At 38.0% G+C, this 20104-nt stretch overlaps 1 protein-coding gene across 3 annotated transcripts in view; it reads right to left on the minus strand.

The window, feature by feature from the left end:
- MGAT5 (alpha-1,6-mannosylglycoprotein 6-beta-N-acetylglucosaminyltransferase) overlaps positions 1–20104 on the minus strand; it is a 144175-nt gene that overhangs the window by 19870 nt on the left and 104201 nt on the right. For all 3 annotated transcript variants that reach the window (XM_067473042.1, XM_067473043.1, XM_067473045.1), the window contains exons 6-11: positions 19675–19746; positions 18112–18273; positions 16235–16404; positions 13205–13339; positions 10342–10475; positions 8172–8305 (exon numbers count right to left, since the gene is read on the minus strand). In XM_067473042.1, the coding sequence (XP_067329143.1) occupies positions 8172–8305; positions 10342–10475; positions 13205–13339; positions 16235–16404; positions 18112–18273; positions 19675–19746 (807 nt within the window). The remainder of the gene's footprint in view (positions 1–8171; positions 8306–10341; positions 10476–13204; positions 13340–16234; positions 16405–18111; positions 18274–19674; positions 19747–20104) is intronic.

The following is a 20104-nucleotide window of genomic DNA, read 5'->3' on the forward strand; positions in this document are numbered from 1 at the left end:
CTCTACAAGACAGTAATCTTGATAAAAGATTTAATTCTGAAAACCCACAGAGATTAAATGAGGTTGAACTTCACTGGATGGGTAAAACACAAGCATCCTACTGGACTGTCAATAGGCTGGTGAACCCTTTGTTTGAAGATCTGTTCCATCATTATGGAGTCTTTTGAAGTCATTTGCAACTTTTGGAAAAGCAAACATGAATTTATAATGGAGTTTCCTTGACAATATTTGTTCAGAGGGAGTTTGCCTTTTGCTTGAGGCTGAGTTTTATTCACCCAAGGTCACCTAGTGGGTTTCCATGGCCAAGTGGGGAATCAAACCCTGATCTCCAAAGTCATAGTTCAACACTGAAACCACATGTATACCATCACACTATTTAGCACTTCTAAAAAAGATTGAAACATTTGAGAGATGTTTCACTTAGGGGAAAAATAAAGTAAAAGAAGATCTAACAGGACTGTAGTCATGAAAACAATCCTTTCTCCACTGCTTGCCTCCATTTTTCATGATAACTTCAGTTGAGTAACACAAGATTTGAGTGAGACAAAAGTAAGTCATTTTTTCACACAGAACATCATGGAATTTCCTTCTTTATGATGCAGTGATGCCTGCCAACTGGGTCAGCTTAAAAATATGCTGCACAAATTCATAGGCATGGTTAAGCATTCTCTATAACACCAGAACCAATATGGCTTTACATATCTGTTGCCAAGGAGTGCGTGTGCGCTCTTGCTCTTCAGTGGATTTTCTACAGGCAACTGGCTGGTCATTATGTGAGCCAATGTGGGACTAGTCAGGTTTTTCATGCGTTCTTAAAACATAACACTTTTATTGTATTGTCGAAGGCTTTCAGTAGCAACACTTTTATTGCTACTGAAAAAGGGGTAACCCATATCACATTATCATCACACAAAACATTGCATATTGTTTGTTTAGAAAATACGACCATGAGAAAAAACTGGGAATATAGCTATTAATATATTGACTTAGAAGGCAATCATTATGAGACAATAAACTATGATAAGATGACTATTACTTGGACACAGACCGTGTTAAGCCAATCCAGCAAATTATACTGAAATGATGTACAGCAATATACGATCAAGAAAGGTCTGTCTGAACTGCTACTATACTCATTGACACTAATAAATAACAATCAGGTCATTCTCACACTTTTAAAGCCATGTTTGCACACCAGTCTACTACACTGCCTGCAAGTGTACATCATTTGTGTGAGATGCACATTTTAATTTCTGAAAAAGCCAAATGGATTCACACAAAAACTGCCAAATTGTTCATCTTTTAATTAGTGCCATATGAAACAGTAACTTGAAATGCAGAGGTAAAGAACCATATCTTTTCCTGCATCAGGAGAAGTCTCAGCTCCTCTGATGCAAAAACAGTTTTCAACCAGACACTATTCTGCACAAAGATCTATTAAGTAAAAATAAAAATACCCTACACTCTTCTGCAGAAAAAATAATGGTGGAAGCTTTGCCCAGAGTCATAATAGGCGGACATAAAAAACTTAAACTTTTTATGGACTCAGGGACACAGATCCTAATCCGTGTATTTTTTGGATGGCCATTTTAATTCGTCCCAGAAGTGGGAGGTCAAGGCTTTATTTCCATCTATTAAAGTGGTGCTGTCAAAGTTTCTTCTCGCACATTCAGGTGACACTACATGGATCCAGTATAGGACCAGTTACAGCAGCACTGGTATCTAAACAGATAGAAAAAGTCCCAAACTATGTTGACTCCATGGGTTGATTATATTTAATCTCTCAACATCAAAGACACTTTCTATCTTGAGGACATTGAACATGGCCAGTTGGCATATATTCCTTTAAGCAGTTTGCAGATATGATTAAAGCACAAAGGAGATAATCATTGATAGAAGATTAACTAAAACAAACTTCATCAAGATGTGAGGTCCCTGAATGTGAATGAGATTATTTTATTCAAAATGTCACATTTAATATAGCAAGACAGGTGGAACTAAAATTAATTATAGCTCTGAGTAGCAGACAATTTGTACATTTACATCTGGGAGTGTGACAGAACTCAATGTCTGCCTGCCTGTTATTTCTTTTTAACCCTGCTTAATGCATAAGTGTACTGAAAGAGTGTCTAAGTGGTGGTTATGCAAACTCTGTCTGGCAGGAACACACATTATTTCCTTCTTGGATCTCATGTGCCATACTGCAGCTTCTGTAAAATAAATTATGTTCTGAAAAACACATGTGTAAGCCGCTCTTCCCTCAAGGAGGTGCCAACTGAGTAGAATCTAGTTTCTGTACATTTCCTCCTCCCTCCTCACACCATGATATTCTTTCAGCTACTTGAAAGAGCTACACATTATTAATATATCATGAGAAAGAACACACACAGATTTTGCACCATTAATATACAATCACAATATCATATGCATTTCAGGTTAGCTCTTAAAGTAGCATTCAGTACTATGCTTTCATTTTCTCAATTAAGGGAGACTGTGGTTAACTTAACACATAGTACATGCTGCTTATAACAAAATACCTAACTATACTGGCTATTTCCAGAACCCAACTTCTGGTTTGTTAATAGAGAGCAACACATCTCCTGTGACTATAGCTTCTAGTTCAATGCTCTGAAGTCTAAATTCAATACAGAGACATGTCTTCAACGGATGGAAACATGGTTAACCCTGTCCTAGATTTAAGGTTTAAATTTTTATTAAATATTTCGTATAAATGAGGAGCTTTGCTATTCCAAACCTGAAGTTGCCAGTTCATCATCTACTTTATTGTGCTGTTAGTATTCAAATGAAAGAGAAGGGCCTATATGGTATAGTAGAGTCTTGCTTATCTAACCTTCACTCATCCAACATCCACTGTTCTAAGTGAACTGGGAATGTAATAATTCAGAAATTGTGATGGATGGCTACAGCCATGCTGCAGAGTAGTGTATGTGTTTGGTAGCAATTGCATGTATCAGAGAGAAGACATATGGTAGAGTCTTGTTTATCCAACATAAATGGCAGAACTTTGGATAAGCAAAAATGTTGGATAATAAGAAGGGGTTAAGGAAAAGCCTGTTAAACAAGAAATTATGTTAGGATTTTACAAATTAAGCACCAAAACATCACGTGTTACAGCAAATCAACAGAGCAAACAGTTCAGTACATTGTACATTGTGTAGTAATTACTGTATTTATGAATTTAGCACCAAAATATTGCAATGTATTGGAATGGCTCTGGATCAGGGCAGGAAGCAGACTGTGGTGGATAATACAGATTCTCAACCTGTGAGTCCCCAGGTGTCCTACAACTCCCAGAAATCCCAACCAGTTTGCCAGCTGTTAGGATTTCTGGGAGTTGAAGGCCAAAACATCTGGGGACCCACAGACTGTGGTGGATAATACAGATTCTCAACCTGTGAGTCCCCAGGTGTCCTACAACTCCCAGAAATCCCAACCAGTTTGCCAGCTGTTAGGATTTCTGGGAGTTGAAGGCCAAAACATCTGGGGACCCACAGGGTGAGAACCACTGACTTAGAAAGACTGAAAGTTGAAGACTAGAATGACTAGGAAGCCACGGCTGTTGCAGCTTAATTCTCAGCAATCCTTTAGCAAATGAAAAGGATGGATTTATACATGAATATCTCACTTAATGAATTAGATGTGTTCCTGAGCATTCCTTCTTTAAGAGAAAAGCTGACAATAGGATAGGCTAGATTTCCATTCTTTCTCAGCTCAATCTTTATTGTACCTTTTACTGCATATATGCTGCTACAATGAGACACCAAAAGTTTCTAGTCTGCCTTCACCATTTTCCCAAAGCTGCTAGGTAATGTAGTACAGCCCCATATCTACTGGGAATACATTTCAAGACCCCTTGTGAAATTGTGAATAATAGTGAGTTCTATATTTTGATTATCCTTAGCCTGGAAGTAAACCATAGAATCACACTGAAGGACCTAGAGACCCCCACAAACACTTCTGGGATAACATTTTTGGAGTTTGGAAATGTTAAACTGTGGGTATCAAATGCTTGGATCAGAGGGTCATACTGCTCTAAAACCTTTCAAGCTAGAAGATGAGAAAGGGGAGGGAGACATGCATAAAACACTTTGTAAAAAGTAGCTCTTTGTCTTTGTTAACTGAGGTTTGCCTGTGTATAATATAAAAAGGTTTATTCCATTATAGAAGAGATGGAAGACAAGCAAGTGACAAGAGAAGAGACCTCTAGGCAGATCATAGCCAAAAAGCTAGGCACATCTGCACATATATGCACAGTCTTTAGGAAGAGCTTGAAGACGTGGTTGTTCCAGTGTGCCTTCCTAGAATAGGAAACTCCAAGCATCATGTCCCAAATGCACTTTACTAGAGATTTAAGATTGTCTGCACATTGCACCTATCTCCAAAAACCTATCTATTTCACCTATCATGCCCAGCATTTTAATATTTTTAATTATTACATTGGCCTGGCCTTAGTTTTAAATGTGTCATGGTGTTACTGTCTAATGTTATTTGCTATTGTTTTAATGTTTATTGCTTGTTTTATGAGTTATTTTGTTGTATTTGTGATGCTGTTGTTTTTGTTGTGTTGGGCCTCGGCCTCTTGTAAGCCGCACCGAGTCCTTCGGGAGATGTTAGCAGGGTACAAATAAAGGTTTATTATTATTATTATTATTATTATTATTATATACTTTATGAAAACAAAGATAATAACAATGGACACAATCTTAAGTCCAGCCATATGACAAAATCAAATGAATGAAGAACTTACAGCATTATACATACACACACACACACACCAGAAAACAAACACTGAATGGGTTAAAACAGATGGATATTTTACATCTTTTAGAAATCTGTGTAAATATGCAAGGAGATATTATCTGACATTTTGGAAAGGAAACACTAAGCAGATGGGGCACTGAGTTATTAGCACAAATATGCTGGATATGGCAGACAAATTGATACTGAAAAAGCATGGGACAGGAAAGTAATAAATGGAGAAAAAAGTCTGAAAATAAGTGAGATACATCTGTTGACTGTTAAGGCCCAGCTATGTGTGGCATGTTGCTCTTCTGACATCTATTAATCATACCAGAAAGTACACCTGATAAACAGGATTCAGGTACCCTTGAAGCTTGTTAATATTCTCTTGTATTGATAATTACATTAGAAATTGCAATAACAAATGCTGAAAACTTGGAGAAAAGATCAAAATTGACAGATTCTAGTGATGTTAAGATGCACTCCTGTAAACAAGCGCTAGAAAATATGTTATTAGTCATTTTTATTTGCATGTAAAGCTAGTGGTAAAATTACCACTTTATCAATGGGTTTTTATGTTGAAGAAGCATGAATTGGAAGCATGGTGCAGAACAATAAAAATAAAATTATGTTTGGTCCAGCAAATACTGATATATTGGACTCCATTATGCTTTTTGAAAAGGAGCTGTCTACTTCAAGCAAATACTGCTGAAGAAATCTAGATAATGCTTTCTTTTGGCTTATATGTGGGTGTGTTCAGTGACGTATTTTTGATTGATGTATTGCAAAATATTGATTTTGTATTGTAATTTTTTGGCATTTATAGACACACATGCCCTTTTAAATGATATCCCTATGATGTGAAATTTAACAGGTGCTCAGTGTGACTGGATCCTGCATGTTTTAAGTGTTACTTGAAGTTGAAATCTATAGTGTTTCTTGAAATTGGCATCTATAATAATACACACTCGCATAGCTGAAATAGTGACTTGTACAACAGATGAATAATGTGTACTTTTAAGTAACATATCATGGTTGAAAAATACACATTATCCATCTATTCCTCAAGTCACTATTTCAGCTATGTGAGTGTATATGTATTATAGATGCCAACTACAAGAAACTGTCATCTTATATTAATGCACATCCTTGTCCATATCCTATTTACGTTCTCTTCACTGTCTTTCTGTCATCATACTTGAAAATTCAAGATGGACACAGCATCACAGAACACTCCCCAATCAGTAATGTTTTCATTCCAGATACTTGCAGATTGTATTCTAGTTCTCTTAAGATGGTTCCCCACTCTCCTCCAAATCTCTTTCAATGGGAAAACCAAGTAGGGGGAGACAGTGAGTTGTGCACCATAATGCGTGTGGGACATGTATTTGTTATGAACTGAGATACTGCATAAGGTAACTATATTCAAGACTTTTACCTCTCCTACAAACAATAAATAGAACTAGCAGTAGTTATATATCCCCAACTGAAATAATGAAAAACTTCTGGCCTCTGGGTTACTATTGAAGCTTCCCCATTCCTCCAGCTTAAGCCCATCCAAAGGACCACACCTTTCCAAGAAGAAGCGGGGAGACAGAAGCCAATCTGATTGGGAGCTGCCTTTTATGATTCTTGGACCTCCTTGCCTTCTTCACATGTACTGTGATGGAACTGCAGTGTGTTGAAGAATAATTGTATAACAGTATTCATTACCACTCTTTTTTCCCATCAGGAAAAATGGGAGACAATGACTTCATTAGGAGCTTATCTTTCAAAGCCCCAAACAGCAGATCCCTCTTCACTGCTGCTCAAAGATCATTCCATGCTCACAATTTTATTTATTTATTTATTTATTTGCATTATTTCTACCCCGCTCATATCTGCCCGAAGGCGACTCAGAGAGGCGTACGCAATAGGAACAATTCGATGCCATAAAAATACATACATTGATAAACAAAAAGAACCATTATAGTGCACTTAGACATAAGACTAAATTTCTATAATACAGGTAGGCAACACACAATCCATGGATTACACACATAGGCAAACTGCCCATCTTTGTAGCCTCCAGAGGTCTCCTCACTGAATCTGCCCTTCTGCCTTTTTGTTTTTTTCAAGAAAAATAGCATTCCTGGAAACATCCAGGGAGCACAACTGTCTTTTAAAACCAAGTGCACACTCCTCCGATGCATTGTTTAAATTGATAATGTGTGTTATTCCAGCCACAAATTGACTTCTTTAATTTCTGCAACCCAGTTTTGGAACTGCAGCAGGAGTAGGAAGAGGGTGGAGTGGTTCATTTGGCTCCTGTACATGCCAAAATTACCTGCACTTAAGAATATGGATGTAACTCTCAAGATAAAAACACAAGCAAAATTCACACTGTGCTCCCTGCACCTGCATTGCTTTCTGGATGAAGAAAATGTCTTCTATTCAGTGCTAAGAGGTTTTCATCATTCATGACCTCGTTGTGTATGTGAAAAGAGGTGCATTATTTTGTTTAGAGGGAAATCTGCCAGTCGTAAAACCACTACAGGGGGGAAAACATATAGCCTTTCCCATTTTGAAAGTGCTAATGGGATCTAGGGTACCACTGACCCTTTATAAATTAATGCTTTTAAAATAAAACTCATTTGAGAGATGGGTGGAACTAAAAATCAAATTGTAACCAAAAGCAGAGAAATCACTTCTTCTGGTTTCTTTAAAGTGAAGAACGTTTGGCCACAGAACTGCTAAAACTGGAACTAATAATGTACCACAAATGAGAATACAATAATAAGTTTCCCTGACTGTCTTAATAACCTGAGACCATATAACTGCATTTTTTGGCTTTCCTTTTGATTGCAATCAGTGTTGTAAGTGTACTGAAAAAGTAAGTATTCAGTAAAGTGAATTTTGTTGAAGGCAAATTACAATACAAATCTTGGATTGACATGTCAATTAACTTGATATATTTATTTAGCTCAGCATGTCACAGATATAACACAGCAATGTGGTATAGACATTTATTGGAACTTGGAAAGTTTAAATTTTCTGCATTCAGGTATAAAAAAAAAGCTACAGTTTCTCAAAAAACTTGCAAACAAAAGATGTAAATTCCCCTTTCTTGTTTCTAAACATGTCCAAACTAGGCCAATATATAGCTGAGGCTCTTCCTATATTGATCACCATTAGTTTTACTTTTAATTTCAAATTGTTTAATGCTAACATTATAAGCACATTTTCTGGTGCAATCAATGTAATTGCTAATGATGAAAAAAATGTTGTTGATTGCTGCCTTAAATGGGAAACTGCTCTTTTTGTCGAAAAGCTCTTTAACAGACATAATTGCTTTCTATTCTAAAAAGCACTATAAATTATTGATCAAAGCACAGCCTGTTCTAACTTAAAGAAAGGACATAGCAACTCACCTTCCAGAAATTGTCGACTTTTCCATAAACAAGTGACTGATTCTGCCTTTTAATGACATTGAAGTGCTTGATGTCACTAGAATTAAGATACTGTTCCACAACAAAGCCAAGGAAACTATTGTCTGGAGTGTGGGCTGCAAATCAAACAGAAAATCATCATTATGCTATCATGATGCTTCAGCCTAAAACAAGCAAAAGGGAAATGTTTTGCACATAACAAGTGTCTAGAAGATGTCTTACACTTTCAGTTTACGTTATATTGGAAAAATAGTTTTTTTATTATTAGATGATGAAGAATTCATTGCATATAATGGTACTACCAACCACATTCAGTGATGGTGTGTGTTGTTAAAAAATTACTAGTGATTGGGACAACAACCAGTCCAAGTATAAACGAAAAGTCAACAGTTATTCGTGCATAGAGTAAATTATTTCATCTCACCTCACAACACAATGATGGAGGTTGGGAGACATCTTTGCCGGTCTCCCCTGGGGAAGGGGCCATGATATTTCAGAAACAGGAGTTATACGGCAGCCTAACACTGACACAAAAATAAGTCAACCCAGATTTTTTAGGCTGGCTTCTTGACTAAAATTTCTAGACTTATACATGGGTAAATAGGATAGGTAAAATAAAGTGGCCCATTTCTAATCCCTCTATGTGACTTATCTCTTTATTTCCATGATTGATCTATAAATTACCTACTGAAAGCAAATGTAGAAAAAAGTAGCTTCAAAAAGATTTGCAATTGTGGTACACTCTGAACTTGATGTAGACATCCTCAGGAAAAAAGCCAATGTAAGAAAAAAAAATTGGCAGGGCACAGTTGATTAGGAAATGACATAAAGTTTCAATATTCCTTTATAACAACACTTGTTTCATAAAACTATACTGACACCAATGTTGTATAGCCTACAACAAAATTATAAATTGAAGTGCTCTTGGTTTTTAGGTTTTATTTTGGTGATAACACCAACATTCCTCCAGCAGATACATAACCCCTTTCCTCAACAGCCAATGCTTTTGTAAACAATAGGCCTGTGCGGTTTCGTTCGTTAATTCGTTATTTCGTTATTAATTCGTTATTTTTACCACATCCGACGCGATTTCAAAACACATTTTCAAACCCGGAAGGGTTTAAAAATATCGAAACAGCAGCCCCATATATTTTACGAGCTTCAGCTCGTGTCGTTAATGGGATGGAGGCTGCTGAGTGCTGCTGGTGCCTGGGAGCCAATCCGGCGCTCCCAAGCACCCCAGCAGTGCACCGCCCCTGCCTGTTGGGCGCCCGGCCCGCGCGCGCTCACCCTTACAACCGGCCTCCGCGCGCCATCCAATCGGCTCCGGCTCCTGCGCCCTCCTCCTCCTCCTCCTCCTCCTCCTGGCACTTCCTGCAACACAGCTGGGAGGAGGAGGAGGAGGAGGAGGAGGGCGCAGGAGCCGGAGCCGATTGGATGGCGCGCGGAGGCCGGTTGTAAGGGTGAGCGCGTGCGCGCCATCCAATCGGCTCCGGCTCCTGCGCCCTCCTCCTCCTCCTCCTCCTCCCAGCTGTGTTGCAGGAAGTGCCAGGAGGAGGAGGAGGAGGAGGAGGGCGCAGGAGCCGGAGCCGATTGGATGGCGCGCGGAGGCCGGTTGTAAGGGTGAGCGCGCGCGCGCCATCCAATCGGCTCCGGCTCCTGCGCCCTCCTCCTCCTCCTCCTCCTCCTGGCACTTCCTGCAACACAGCTGGGAGGAGGAGGAGGAGGAGGAGGAGGGCGCAGGAGCCGGAGCCGATTGGATGGCGCGCGGAGGCTGGTTGTGTGAGTTTTCAGGGCTGTATGAGTGTATGACCATGTTCCAGAAGCATTCTCTCCTGACATTTTGCCCACATCTATGGCAGGCATCCTCAGAGGTCTGTTGGAAACTAGGCAAATGGAGTTTATCTATGGAATGTCCAGGGTGGGAGAAATGAAAGCCATTCAATGCTAATCAAGGTGACCATTACTGCAACATTCACACTTACAAAATGTTTTGTAAATATTTACGAAATTTCGTAAATAACAAAACATTTTTTTGGAAAGTTTTGTAAATATTTTAAATATCGAAACAAAAAAACACCCCAATTACAAATAGATTTTAGAAACAAATTTTTTCTTGATCAAACAGGCCTAGTAAACAAGGTTAACTTACGAAACATTGTGTAGAATTGCTGTGGATTAAGGTTCCATTTCCCCCAGGGTGTTTTGTGGCCTTTCGATTGGGCGTAATGAGCATGATTGAACTCTGGCTCAGTCCCAAATGAATCCAGCACTCGCAACATACACCTGAGTGAAAACAAAGGAAAAAAACCAACAACAGAAATAGCTATTGATGACACCATTTTCAGAAACTGAAACACAAAATAATTGGCTCTGATGTTTTTGAACAATAAGATCAGTCAATAACCATATGTATCCAAGATTGTGTATATTTACTGAAGATAATTGGTTATCTACAAGAAAATATGGCAACAAATTGCTTTTCATAGCAACAAGAAGGTTCAATTCAAACTGCAAACACAGAAACTCGGGGACTTTAATGCTCAGTTCTTTCAAATTTGAGGTATTATTGTTCTTTCTTTGAAGTGTCTATTCGCAAATGATCTCAATGTAACGGTAATGATCTAACAACAACAACAGCAACAGCAACAGCAACAACAACAACAACAACGAGATTAATGATATGGCACAAAGGGGATTGTGGAGTGAAAACACTCTCTGTTACAGTATTTTAAGTTCTATTGCTTCAAGGTCTGCACAATTTAAGAAGAACTGATCGTAAAAAGGAAAGCCGTAACTTTCATGAGCACCACTGGTTTCATCATTACTTGTGATACACAAACAGCTAGGGGAAAAAGAGATCATTAAAAAAAGCAATCTTCTGCATTCAGTTAATCAGAATATTTTTATCTGAGCACAGAATCTCAGAGCAATTAATATACAGAGAGAGGTATGACAAATATGGTCCAATATGACAAGACAAACTGTGAAATCATAAGGAAACATAGATGGCATTAGTTCAGCTCGTTAACTCAAATCTTTATGCCAACAGTTTTCAATGAAAAAAATCGACCATTATTTTCAGATTATGCCAAGAGCATAGAAATAGAGCCAAGAATGATATTGTTGTTGTTGTTGTGTGCCATCAAGTCATTTTCGACTCATGGAAATGCCAAGTTGCTACGGGGCTTTCGTGGCAAGATTTGTTCAAAGCAGGTTTCCCTTACAGGGTGTGCCTCTCTCGCCGAGAGGGTTTCCATGGCTGAACGGGGATTTGAATCCTAGTCTCCAGAGCTGTAGTCTACTGGTCAAACCATTAAAAGCTTTATACATAAACAATACAAGAAGCAACAAGATTATAAAGTGCAAAAGAAAGTGGCATCTGAATAAAAACATTCACTTTTAAATCACATGCTGGACGTGGGATGATTGTTGAAAGATGAAGATTAACAATATGGCTAGCCTGAATTAACTATCTGAAATACAGTGACAGGTTATGTAACATTATTTTGCTCACTGCTTTGGAACAGAGGACAAAGAAATGAATCACCCACAGTTGTAATACAGGCACAAACATTTCTTAAAAGAGAAAAAGCTAAAATTAAAGGAAGGTTTGCAACACAATTCCCAATGCAGCATCACTACTTTTCATTTCTCTCCCCTCCCCCCATACCATGACGCTCATTGGGAAACATAGATTCAGATGAAAACTGTACAACATTTAATTCCTCCCAATAAGTTAGTAAGTTAAATAGCCCCTATTGAATTCCTTGATGACAAATAAATCAAAAGCACCAGCAGCCTTAGAGGTGCATGGCCCCTGACTAGGCTGGCTAGGAGATTCTGGGGCTGTAGTAACACAAAAGTCACTTTCACAAACTCTGCATGCTGCATATATTTCAAATAGTTAACTAATCTAACTAGCTTATCAATAGTTAGCTGTTATTCACTGACTGGAAGTGAATAGTTAACCAAGTTCCTCTCATGCTCAAAACTAAAGCTCGTTTTGAGTATGAAAGCAGAGTAGCAAATAAAAGTTGAAATACGCACTTCATTTACTTAATGTGCTGAGAAAAAGAAGATGAAAAAAGTTTCCAGTTTTTTCAGACAAGGGGTAGAAGAAAAAAATGATGGCCAGTTGCATCTACTCAGGACAAGCTTTATTTATTTATTTATTTATTTAGAGCATTTCTACCCCGCTCTTCTCACCCCCGAGGGGGGACTCAGGGCGGTTAACACAGGCAACAATTCAATGCCAACAGTATCAAAACAATAATATAAAACAGCAATATAAAATCAATTACATAACAAAAACATGATGCTTCCCTTACTAAGTTATTGATTCTGTTGGATTGCAATTCCCACTGATCCCATCTGGTATAGGATGGCAAGGAATAATGAGGACTGCAAACCAAAATCATTTGAAGGGTCACAACTAACTTATTTCTAATCCATGTACTCATGTATTGAATATAGGAGAAAAATGCAGCACTAACAGCACAGTTTAGAACATACTATCTCAAACATAAATCAACACCCTATATCTGTTTTTCTAGCATGGATATCTGAAGAGGGGTGAGGGACTGGGTGCCCCAATGATGTGCAGCCTATAAATAACCACCTGCTCTTCCACATGATTCCTTTTCAGAAACAAGAACTCAAAGTAGAAGTAAACAAGGGACATGACTCCACAATGAATCTAGAAGCACAGCTGGATTCTTGCTTCTACATGCAAATCTCCTACATAAGAATAACACATACAGAAGGAGAACAAGAAAAGCAAATTCATAATTGGGAATGTTTAAGGAAAAGGTTGCAAATTTCCTTAGGGACACAGATATTGTTGGCAAACCTTACATTGGCATGTGCCCAATAATTAGAGATATAGAAGTTTGGGTTCAGGAACTTCTGACAGGCCACAGATAGAAGTACAATTCCCTTTTATGGAACAGAATGTTTTATAAACATTATTCTTAAACGTTATTCTTATAAGAATTGTTTATAAGAATACTTACTGATAGTGAACCCAGGATGGTCCAAGGGTTTTCTTGAACTGGGTGAGTCCAACGATATCGATGTAAATGAGTTCTACCACTCTATCACCTTGTGTGGGGCAACCTGATCTGTTACCAACAACCTTCTTCATAATCCTAGTTATAAAAAAGGAATATTTTTTCTGTAATTTTTCTGCATTTACATTTAAGATTGGAAATTAAATTTGGTTCTACCAGTTATATTTGAACCCTTTCTACTTTCAGAACGACTAACAAATCAGCTTGTTTTAATAGAATTAAAGGGAGATTCTGATGCGGAGTCACTGCACTCTAGAAGTTGGGGGCAAGAAGGACCTTGATCCATAAATTACACTGATGAGCAGTAGAAAAAGTAAGTTGTTTAACATGGCTTCCGTGCCCTCATCTCCTCAAGGCAGTCTCACACAATATCTCATGACCTTTTGGAGCTACAATAATTTCCAGAATATCATGGGATACAGAGAAAGAAAACTGATGCAAAACATGGAATAATCTGAAAACAGCAAGACATGTATAGAGCACCTTTGGCCAAGATCATATTTGAAGCTAGATTATAGAACTAATTCATTACAAATTATTTCCCTGTATTTGATTTGTTAAACTATTAAAATATTGATTTTAAACATAACTCTTTCAATCATTAAGAATTGATTACATTTTTCTGCATAAATATTACCACTTTTCAGTAATTTGTTACTGATCGTTTGTATGATTTTTTTTATTTAACAAATTAGCTGGTGAATCGGTTTTATGCATTTTTTTTCTTAAAGTTTCTACATTTCAAAAAATCAGATTCTCTCAGGGATCTTGATATTACACATTAGCACTAATTCTAAGCTCTGCTGTATGTGACTTGTGGAATAGCATGCCAACACAGACAGCCTAACAACTGACTTTGAGAAGTTAGTTATTCTATGAACTATGTGTGTCAAAGAATAAAATGCCTTCTGTTCTCTCCCTGTTGTGGTGACAGATGGTCTAGGTCAGGTTCATCTTTATTTTTTAAGGAGGACCTGGTGGTGCATTTGGACAAAACGGTGAATGAAGATTCTACAGACTTGTGCTTTAACACCAATGAGCTGTGCTTTCCTCCATGTTTTCTATTTGCTTTCTCTTAGCCCCTTTCAGATTGCAAGATTACAATACAAACCAGGAAACTTTTTTTTACATGCTGCCCGCAATAGAAATGCTTGTTTGCTGCCCCCAGAGAAACTGATTTGGTAAAGGTAGAACAAACCTTGATTTGTGATCCCAAATTCTAAAGCCACCGATAAACCAAGTTTCCCAATTTAAAATAAGTACCATACAAATCCTTCCAGGTATATTCAGGGATTATATTCATGGATGGGAGCAAAGTAGGTACATTAAAAGCTTTCTTTTTCCACATTTAATGCACTCTGAAGTACACTTCATACACTGATCCTCCTGTGTTTACACACACTTTTTCATGGGAAAGTGAAAACTGAAATACCCTTCAGTTAAGCCAGAGGCTGATCGTGAATAACTTGGTTTTTTTTTAAAAAACATAAAGGATTTCGCTTGCCATGCCCTCCAGCCCCAGAGGAAATATGCTGGCCTTGTTTTGTGTTAGTACTAGATTCACATTTTGAAAAGTACCCTGAGGTGTAGCTCCATGGAAATTTCCAATTTGGTTTCTATACAGCCCTCCAATGCTGCTGAGTAACTGCAACTTGAAGAATTCCTTACCCCAGACATTGCTAACAAAGGGCCCTTCCACACTGCCTCTTTATCCCAGGATCCGATCCCAGATTGCCTGTTTATTTATTTACCATGTTTATACCCACCTTTCTCAACTTTAAAACAATTATAAAATATCACGGTTATCCCACTTTTCTGGCAGTGGGGACTCATATATTCTAGTTTAAAGCAGATAATCTGGGATCAGATCCTGGGATAAAGGGCAATGTGGAAGACCCTAGGCTTGGTGAGAAATGCAGTTCTGGGACATCTGGAAGGCTGCATTTTACCCCCTACATACTATCACTTTATAGATGGAAATCCAGTATATACAATCCTGGAGAGTGCAATTTAGGCCAGGCTTCAAAGTGCATTAAATATTGGAAGGGTTCCCATTTAATGCTTAATTTAAAAGAAAAGGATTTCCCCCATGAACACACCTACTCACGCTTTATGCAAATGTTACCAAATGATGTATGACTAACTCTTCCATTTGACATGGTAAACATTTTAATTTGATATGTTGTGTATGCATGTGGTACCAAATGCATTATTATCAAATGCACAGATACTTTGCACAAATATCTCACCTCCGGAGATTAATAACCTGTCTTAATTTACAATGGAAAAAAACCCCAGAGAAATGTTTTCATGCTCACTGGCATGAAACACTTCACAGTTGAAGAGCTCTGGGGCCATCTCAGCACATCTCCCAGGTACCTATTCTCAAACACTTGTTCTATTAAATTGCATTCCCCCTTTCTGAAGAGTGGCATGATTAAGTTGGAGATTTTCCAAACTCTTTCAATGAAATATTTTAAACCTATCATTTTGAAATTATGGGCGACAGGCTACAGAACAGGACCTTCGAAACAACCTATCCAAATCCCAAACCTGCCTCAAAGAATAATGACTCTCCGAGAAATTAGCCACAGCCAATTTAATTTACTGATAACCCATTTCTTGTTAGGAAATAAAGTTCATTTGAGAGAACAAGGCAACAACTCAGAAGAGCCAGACATTTATCTTTCCGCAGATGGCTAACACACCTGTACGGGAAGAGAATAAAGCGGCTTCATTTGAATTTCCCAGCATTATCTAATCAAGCTCAGGAGGATGAAACTACAATGCAAGCATATTATCTTTTTTACAACACATATATTTAGCTTGTGAAAATTGCTGTTTAGTGAATTATCACTTTCGTTTTCTTTTCCCCAAAATTATAGGGTGTACAATAAAAGCTTGAAAAGAGTTTACAGTAAAGGGAGGGGGTTGTTGGTACTCAAGCTTCAAAATGGAAAATAATCTCCTTACTCCTTCAGTTCGGCCAATGAAGCTGAAATCCTAATGTCATGGCCAAGTAAATAGAGAGATGTAATTAGATCACTCCACTGGACTAATTCTCCAAGAGGGCCTCCACTAAAGGCATTCTCTGCAATTTTGAACCCAGATTCTTTTGTGAGTAATCCAAGATGGACAAGAACCTGAAAAACAAAGCCAAATATAAATAAGTATAGAGATGACACCCCAAGAAGAAACTCTTTAGTCATGTTAAGGTTGCTGCTTTTTTTTACATGTTAACAACCAACACATAACTATAACAGAATTTTTCATAAATAGCTCCAGTTACTAACCATATTTTAGCAAACCAAGACAACAATGTTAACATTTGCACACATTATGATTTTTGTAGCCCATTTCAAGTGGTCTAAGCATCACACAGATTTTTTAAAAATCAAGACTTTTTTTGTCTTATACTCTAAGCGACATAATACCAAATGAACAAGGAATCAAGAAGGAAACACACAAATAAAGTTACTTATTTCTGAACTAACACAGTGGTCTAAATTCTATTGTTAATCCAGTTAGGATAGAGTCATTGAATTGATAGGATTTACCTGTCAATCAATAATCTGTTCAATGGATCTGTTTTAGCTTAGACAAACAGAATTCATCAGGCTAGCTTAATCGTTCTTAAAATGTGGGTGTGGCCATTTTTGGTTTTTTTTTCATGTCAGGAGCAACTTGAGAAAGTGCTTTTAACAATCTGCTCCTAATTTATCTTGTTTGATTTGCTTGCTTAAATTGCTTTGCATTTGTCATTTGCTTCTGGCGTGAGAGAATTGGCCATCTGCAAGGATGTTGCCCAGGGGACACCCAAATGTTTTGATATTTTACCATTCTTATGGGAGGCTTCTCTCATGTCTTCGCATGGGGAGCTGGAGCTGACAGAGGGAGCTCATCCACACACTTCCCAGTTTCCAGCCTCCAACCTGTTGGTCTTCAGACCCGCTGGCACAAGGGTTTAACCCATTGCACCACCGGGGGGTTCCGGTGTGGCCATTAAGGGAGTGTAATAATTGCTTGGGGGGGGGGGGCACAAGAAAAATGAGAGAATAAGCTGGTACTTAACTTCAAAATGGAAAATAATCTCCTTACTCCTTCAGTTTGGCCAATAAGCTACTTTCACCTTCGGTTTGGTCACCTACTACTATTCCTCTTCCTTCTTGAACTCATTGAAAGCATATAGATACCAGGGTGTCAATAGGGGAAGCCTGTCTTTTCTATACATACCCAGACATACATTCTGGCTTTATTTATTTATTTACTTACTTACTGTATTTGTATACCGCCTTTCTCAGCCAATTGGCGACTCAAGGCAGTTTCCAACAAATCAGTATACATAAAACATAATAGATAAAAAAACATTAAACAGCATAAGCATTATACTGGTGGCCTATTGCTATGATTTTGAGGAGTGGAAGTCACCAACATTATTTACTTGCATAAATAATTCGAGTAAATGGGGTGGGGGGTGGGTGGGGTGGCAACAGCCATCAGGAGGCTCTGGCATGGGTTGGTCCATAAAGTCATGAAGAGTTGGAAGTGGCTGAACAAATAAACAACATTTACTTCAATGCAGTTTAACCCAAATAATTTCTCAGTGCAACAAAATATCATCTGAAGATCACTGAAGCTTTGAAGGTCAGGAAGCAATTAAAATAATTTGTATGCTTGAAAGTGACAGAATTGCTCTCTGCTAAGACATAGTGTATGATAAACATGTTCAATCAGCCCTTACTTTACCGTGACTGTATAACTGGAAGCATTGCAGAGATATGAAGTCATTCCAGTGGTTTCCCTAAACACACAGAGTAAATGCTTTTCTTGGGTATTGATATCAAACTTGCCTTCTTTCGTTTTCTTTTCTCCAGGTTTTGTTTTTCAGCAAGTGACTTAATAGCTTCTATCCAAGTATCAGCCATCCTCCGTATTCGTAGCATCATCCACCGGAATTCTTCATGTCTGGACATCATTTTGTATAGCAAATCAAAATTGGTTCTGATTTCGGCCTTCAGTTAAACAAGAAGTTGAAGAAGTGAGTAAAACTGCAAATAGACAATTTTATTTATTTATTTATTTACTTACCTGTGGGTCCCCAGGTGTTTTGGCCTACAACTCCCAGAAATCCCAACCAGTTTACCAGCGGTTAGGATTTCTGGGAGTTGAAGGCCAAAACATCTGGGAACCCACAGGTTGAGAACCACTGCTCCATATGAACCCTCCATTAAGTATACATATATGTGGTGTACAATTGCCAGACTGTATTTATTTCTATTTCATTCTAGGGAAAGTTACATAAAATTACAGGAAGAGGCCAACATGAACAATTGTTAAGATTATAATACATTTTGAGGGCAGACCTTATTGGCGGGGGATGGGCGGTGGGGAGGCAGAATTTAAATAGTTCCCTGACTACTGTGCATATATAATGTACATATTTTATAATATGCATGTGTTGTGGTCACACTTTTACACTCAAAATAAATGTTTAAATATTAAAAACATGATTTTTTTACAAGAAGGCATCATTATAATTTAATGTATGAAATAAACTAGTGTATGCCCCTTAAACATTTCACCATCAGACAAAAATTCCAATTTATTACACTTACCTTTAGATACCATAAATATACTTTATGATCTGGTAAAGACATTTGCTGTGGCATGGATTCTACAATGGCACATTGGTCTTGTAACAGATTGTTATGTGAGTGGCTCTACTTTCAATCCAGCTGCTGAAGCAGGGGACGGAAGGGGGGCAGCACTGGAAGGAATATCCTGACTCTCAGTTCCTTATTGATTTAATGCCTGACTTCATGGCTAGGCTATGTTAAGTAACAGAATGGGAGAGGGAGGCTTAAACCCAAGGCTTTATTAGACAGAGTGATCTGGATAGAGCCCATGTAATGGGACAGAGAATTTTTAAAGAATTTCTCCAATACTGATTGGCTACAAGAAACCACTTCCCTTCTGTGCCCACCCAGCAAGGAAGTCAAAAACAACAAAACAGAAACAAAAGCCTTCCTCTTTGATCTGCCATCAGTAAGTGTTTCTTCAACTCCTCACCAAGACTAGTTTCTTCTTGCTGCCTCACCACCATTATCTTTGCCTCCACAGAGCCAGCAAAATGTTGGCTTATATATACTGTGAAACACACACACACACACACACACACACAAATCTTTGCAAAATTGTGCTTCTCCCAGTGTATGTTCAAAATGTTTTCAAGAAAACACCAAGAGGAATAATATGACAGACTGATACCAGAATTACTGGGAATGATTTGGCGTTATTGTATTCATAAACAGTTATTATCCCACAAAAGCTGAAAATGTTTCATGAGTCTAAAAATAAAACACCAAAGCCCATTTCACTAGGAATTCTGAAAGACGCAAAGCATACTTTCTCACCATTGTCTTTTGATCAGTTTCTTCATTAGGATTTTTTGCTCTCCAGGGTAAACGAGGACACCAGTTTTCAACCTGCAAAAATTGTAATCTTTTGTTAAGCTCCGCTTCAACTGACATTTTCTTGAATTGATCCTTTCCTCATTTGCTAGCAGCCATAACCGAACAACACAAGGTCAGCAGGTGAAAAAACAAAACTATGCTATTTGGCGGGACTATGGGAACCACAACAGAAGTACAAAAGATGCAAAGACAAGTTAGCTATGACAGGATCCTCTCTGACCCTTTTCAATGAACTAGCTGCCTTTTATTAGTAGATCAAATCTGTATGATGATATTTTTAAAAAACAGATTGCTCTGAAGCTTTTAAAAGGTTGCTGTTAGAGAACCAGAATTATCAGCACAACAAAACAATTGGCAAATGGGAGCAGCA

Source organism: Anolis sagrei, chromosome 1 (genome assembly GCF_037176765.1).
Source record: "Anolis sagrei isolate rAnoSag1 chromosome 1, rAnoSag1.mat, whole genome shotgun sequence".
Taxonomy (NCBI): Eukaryota; Metazoa; Chordata; class Lepidosauria; order Squamata; family Dactyloidae; genus Anolis; species Anolis sagrei.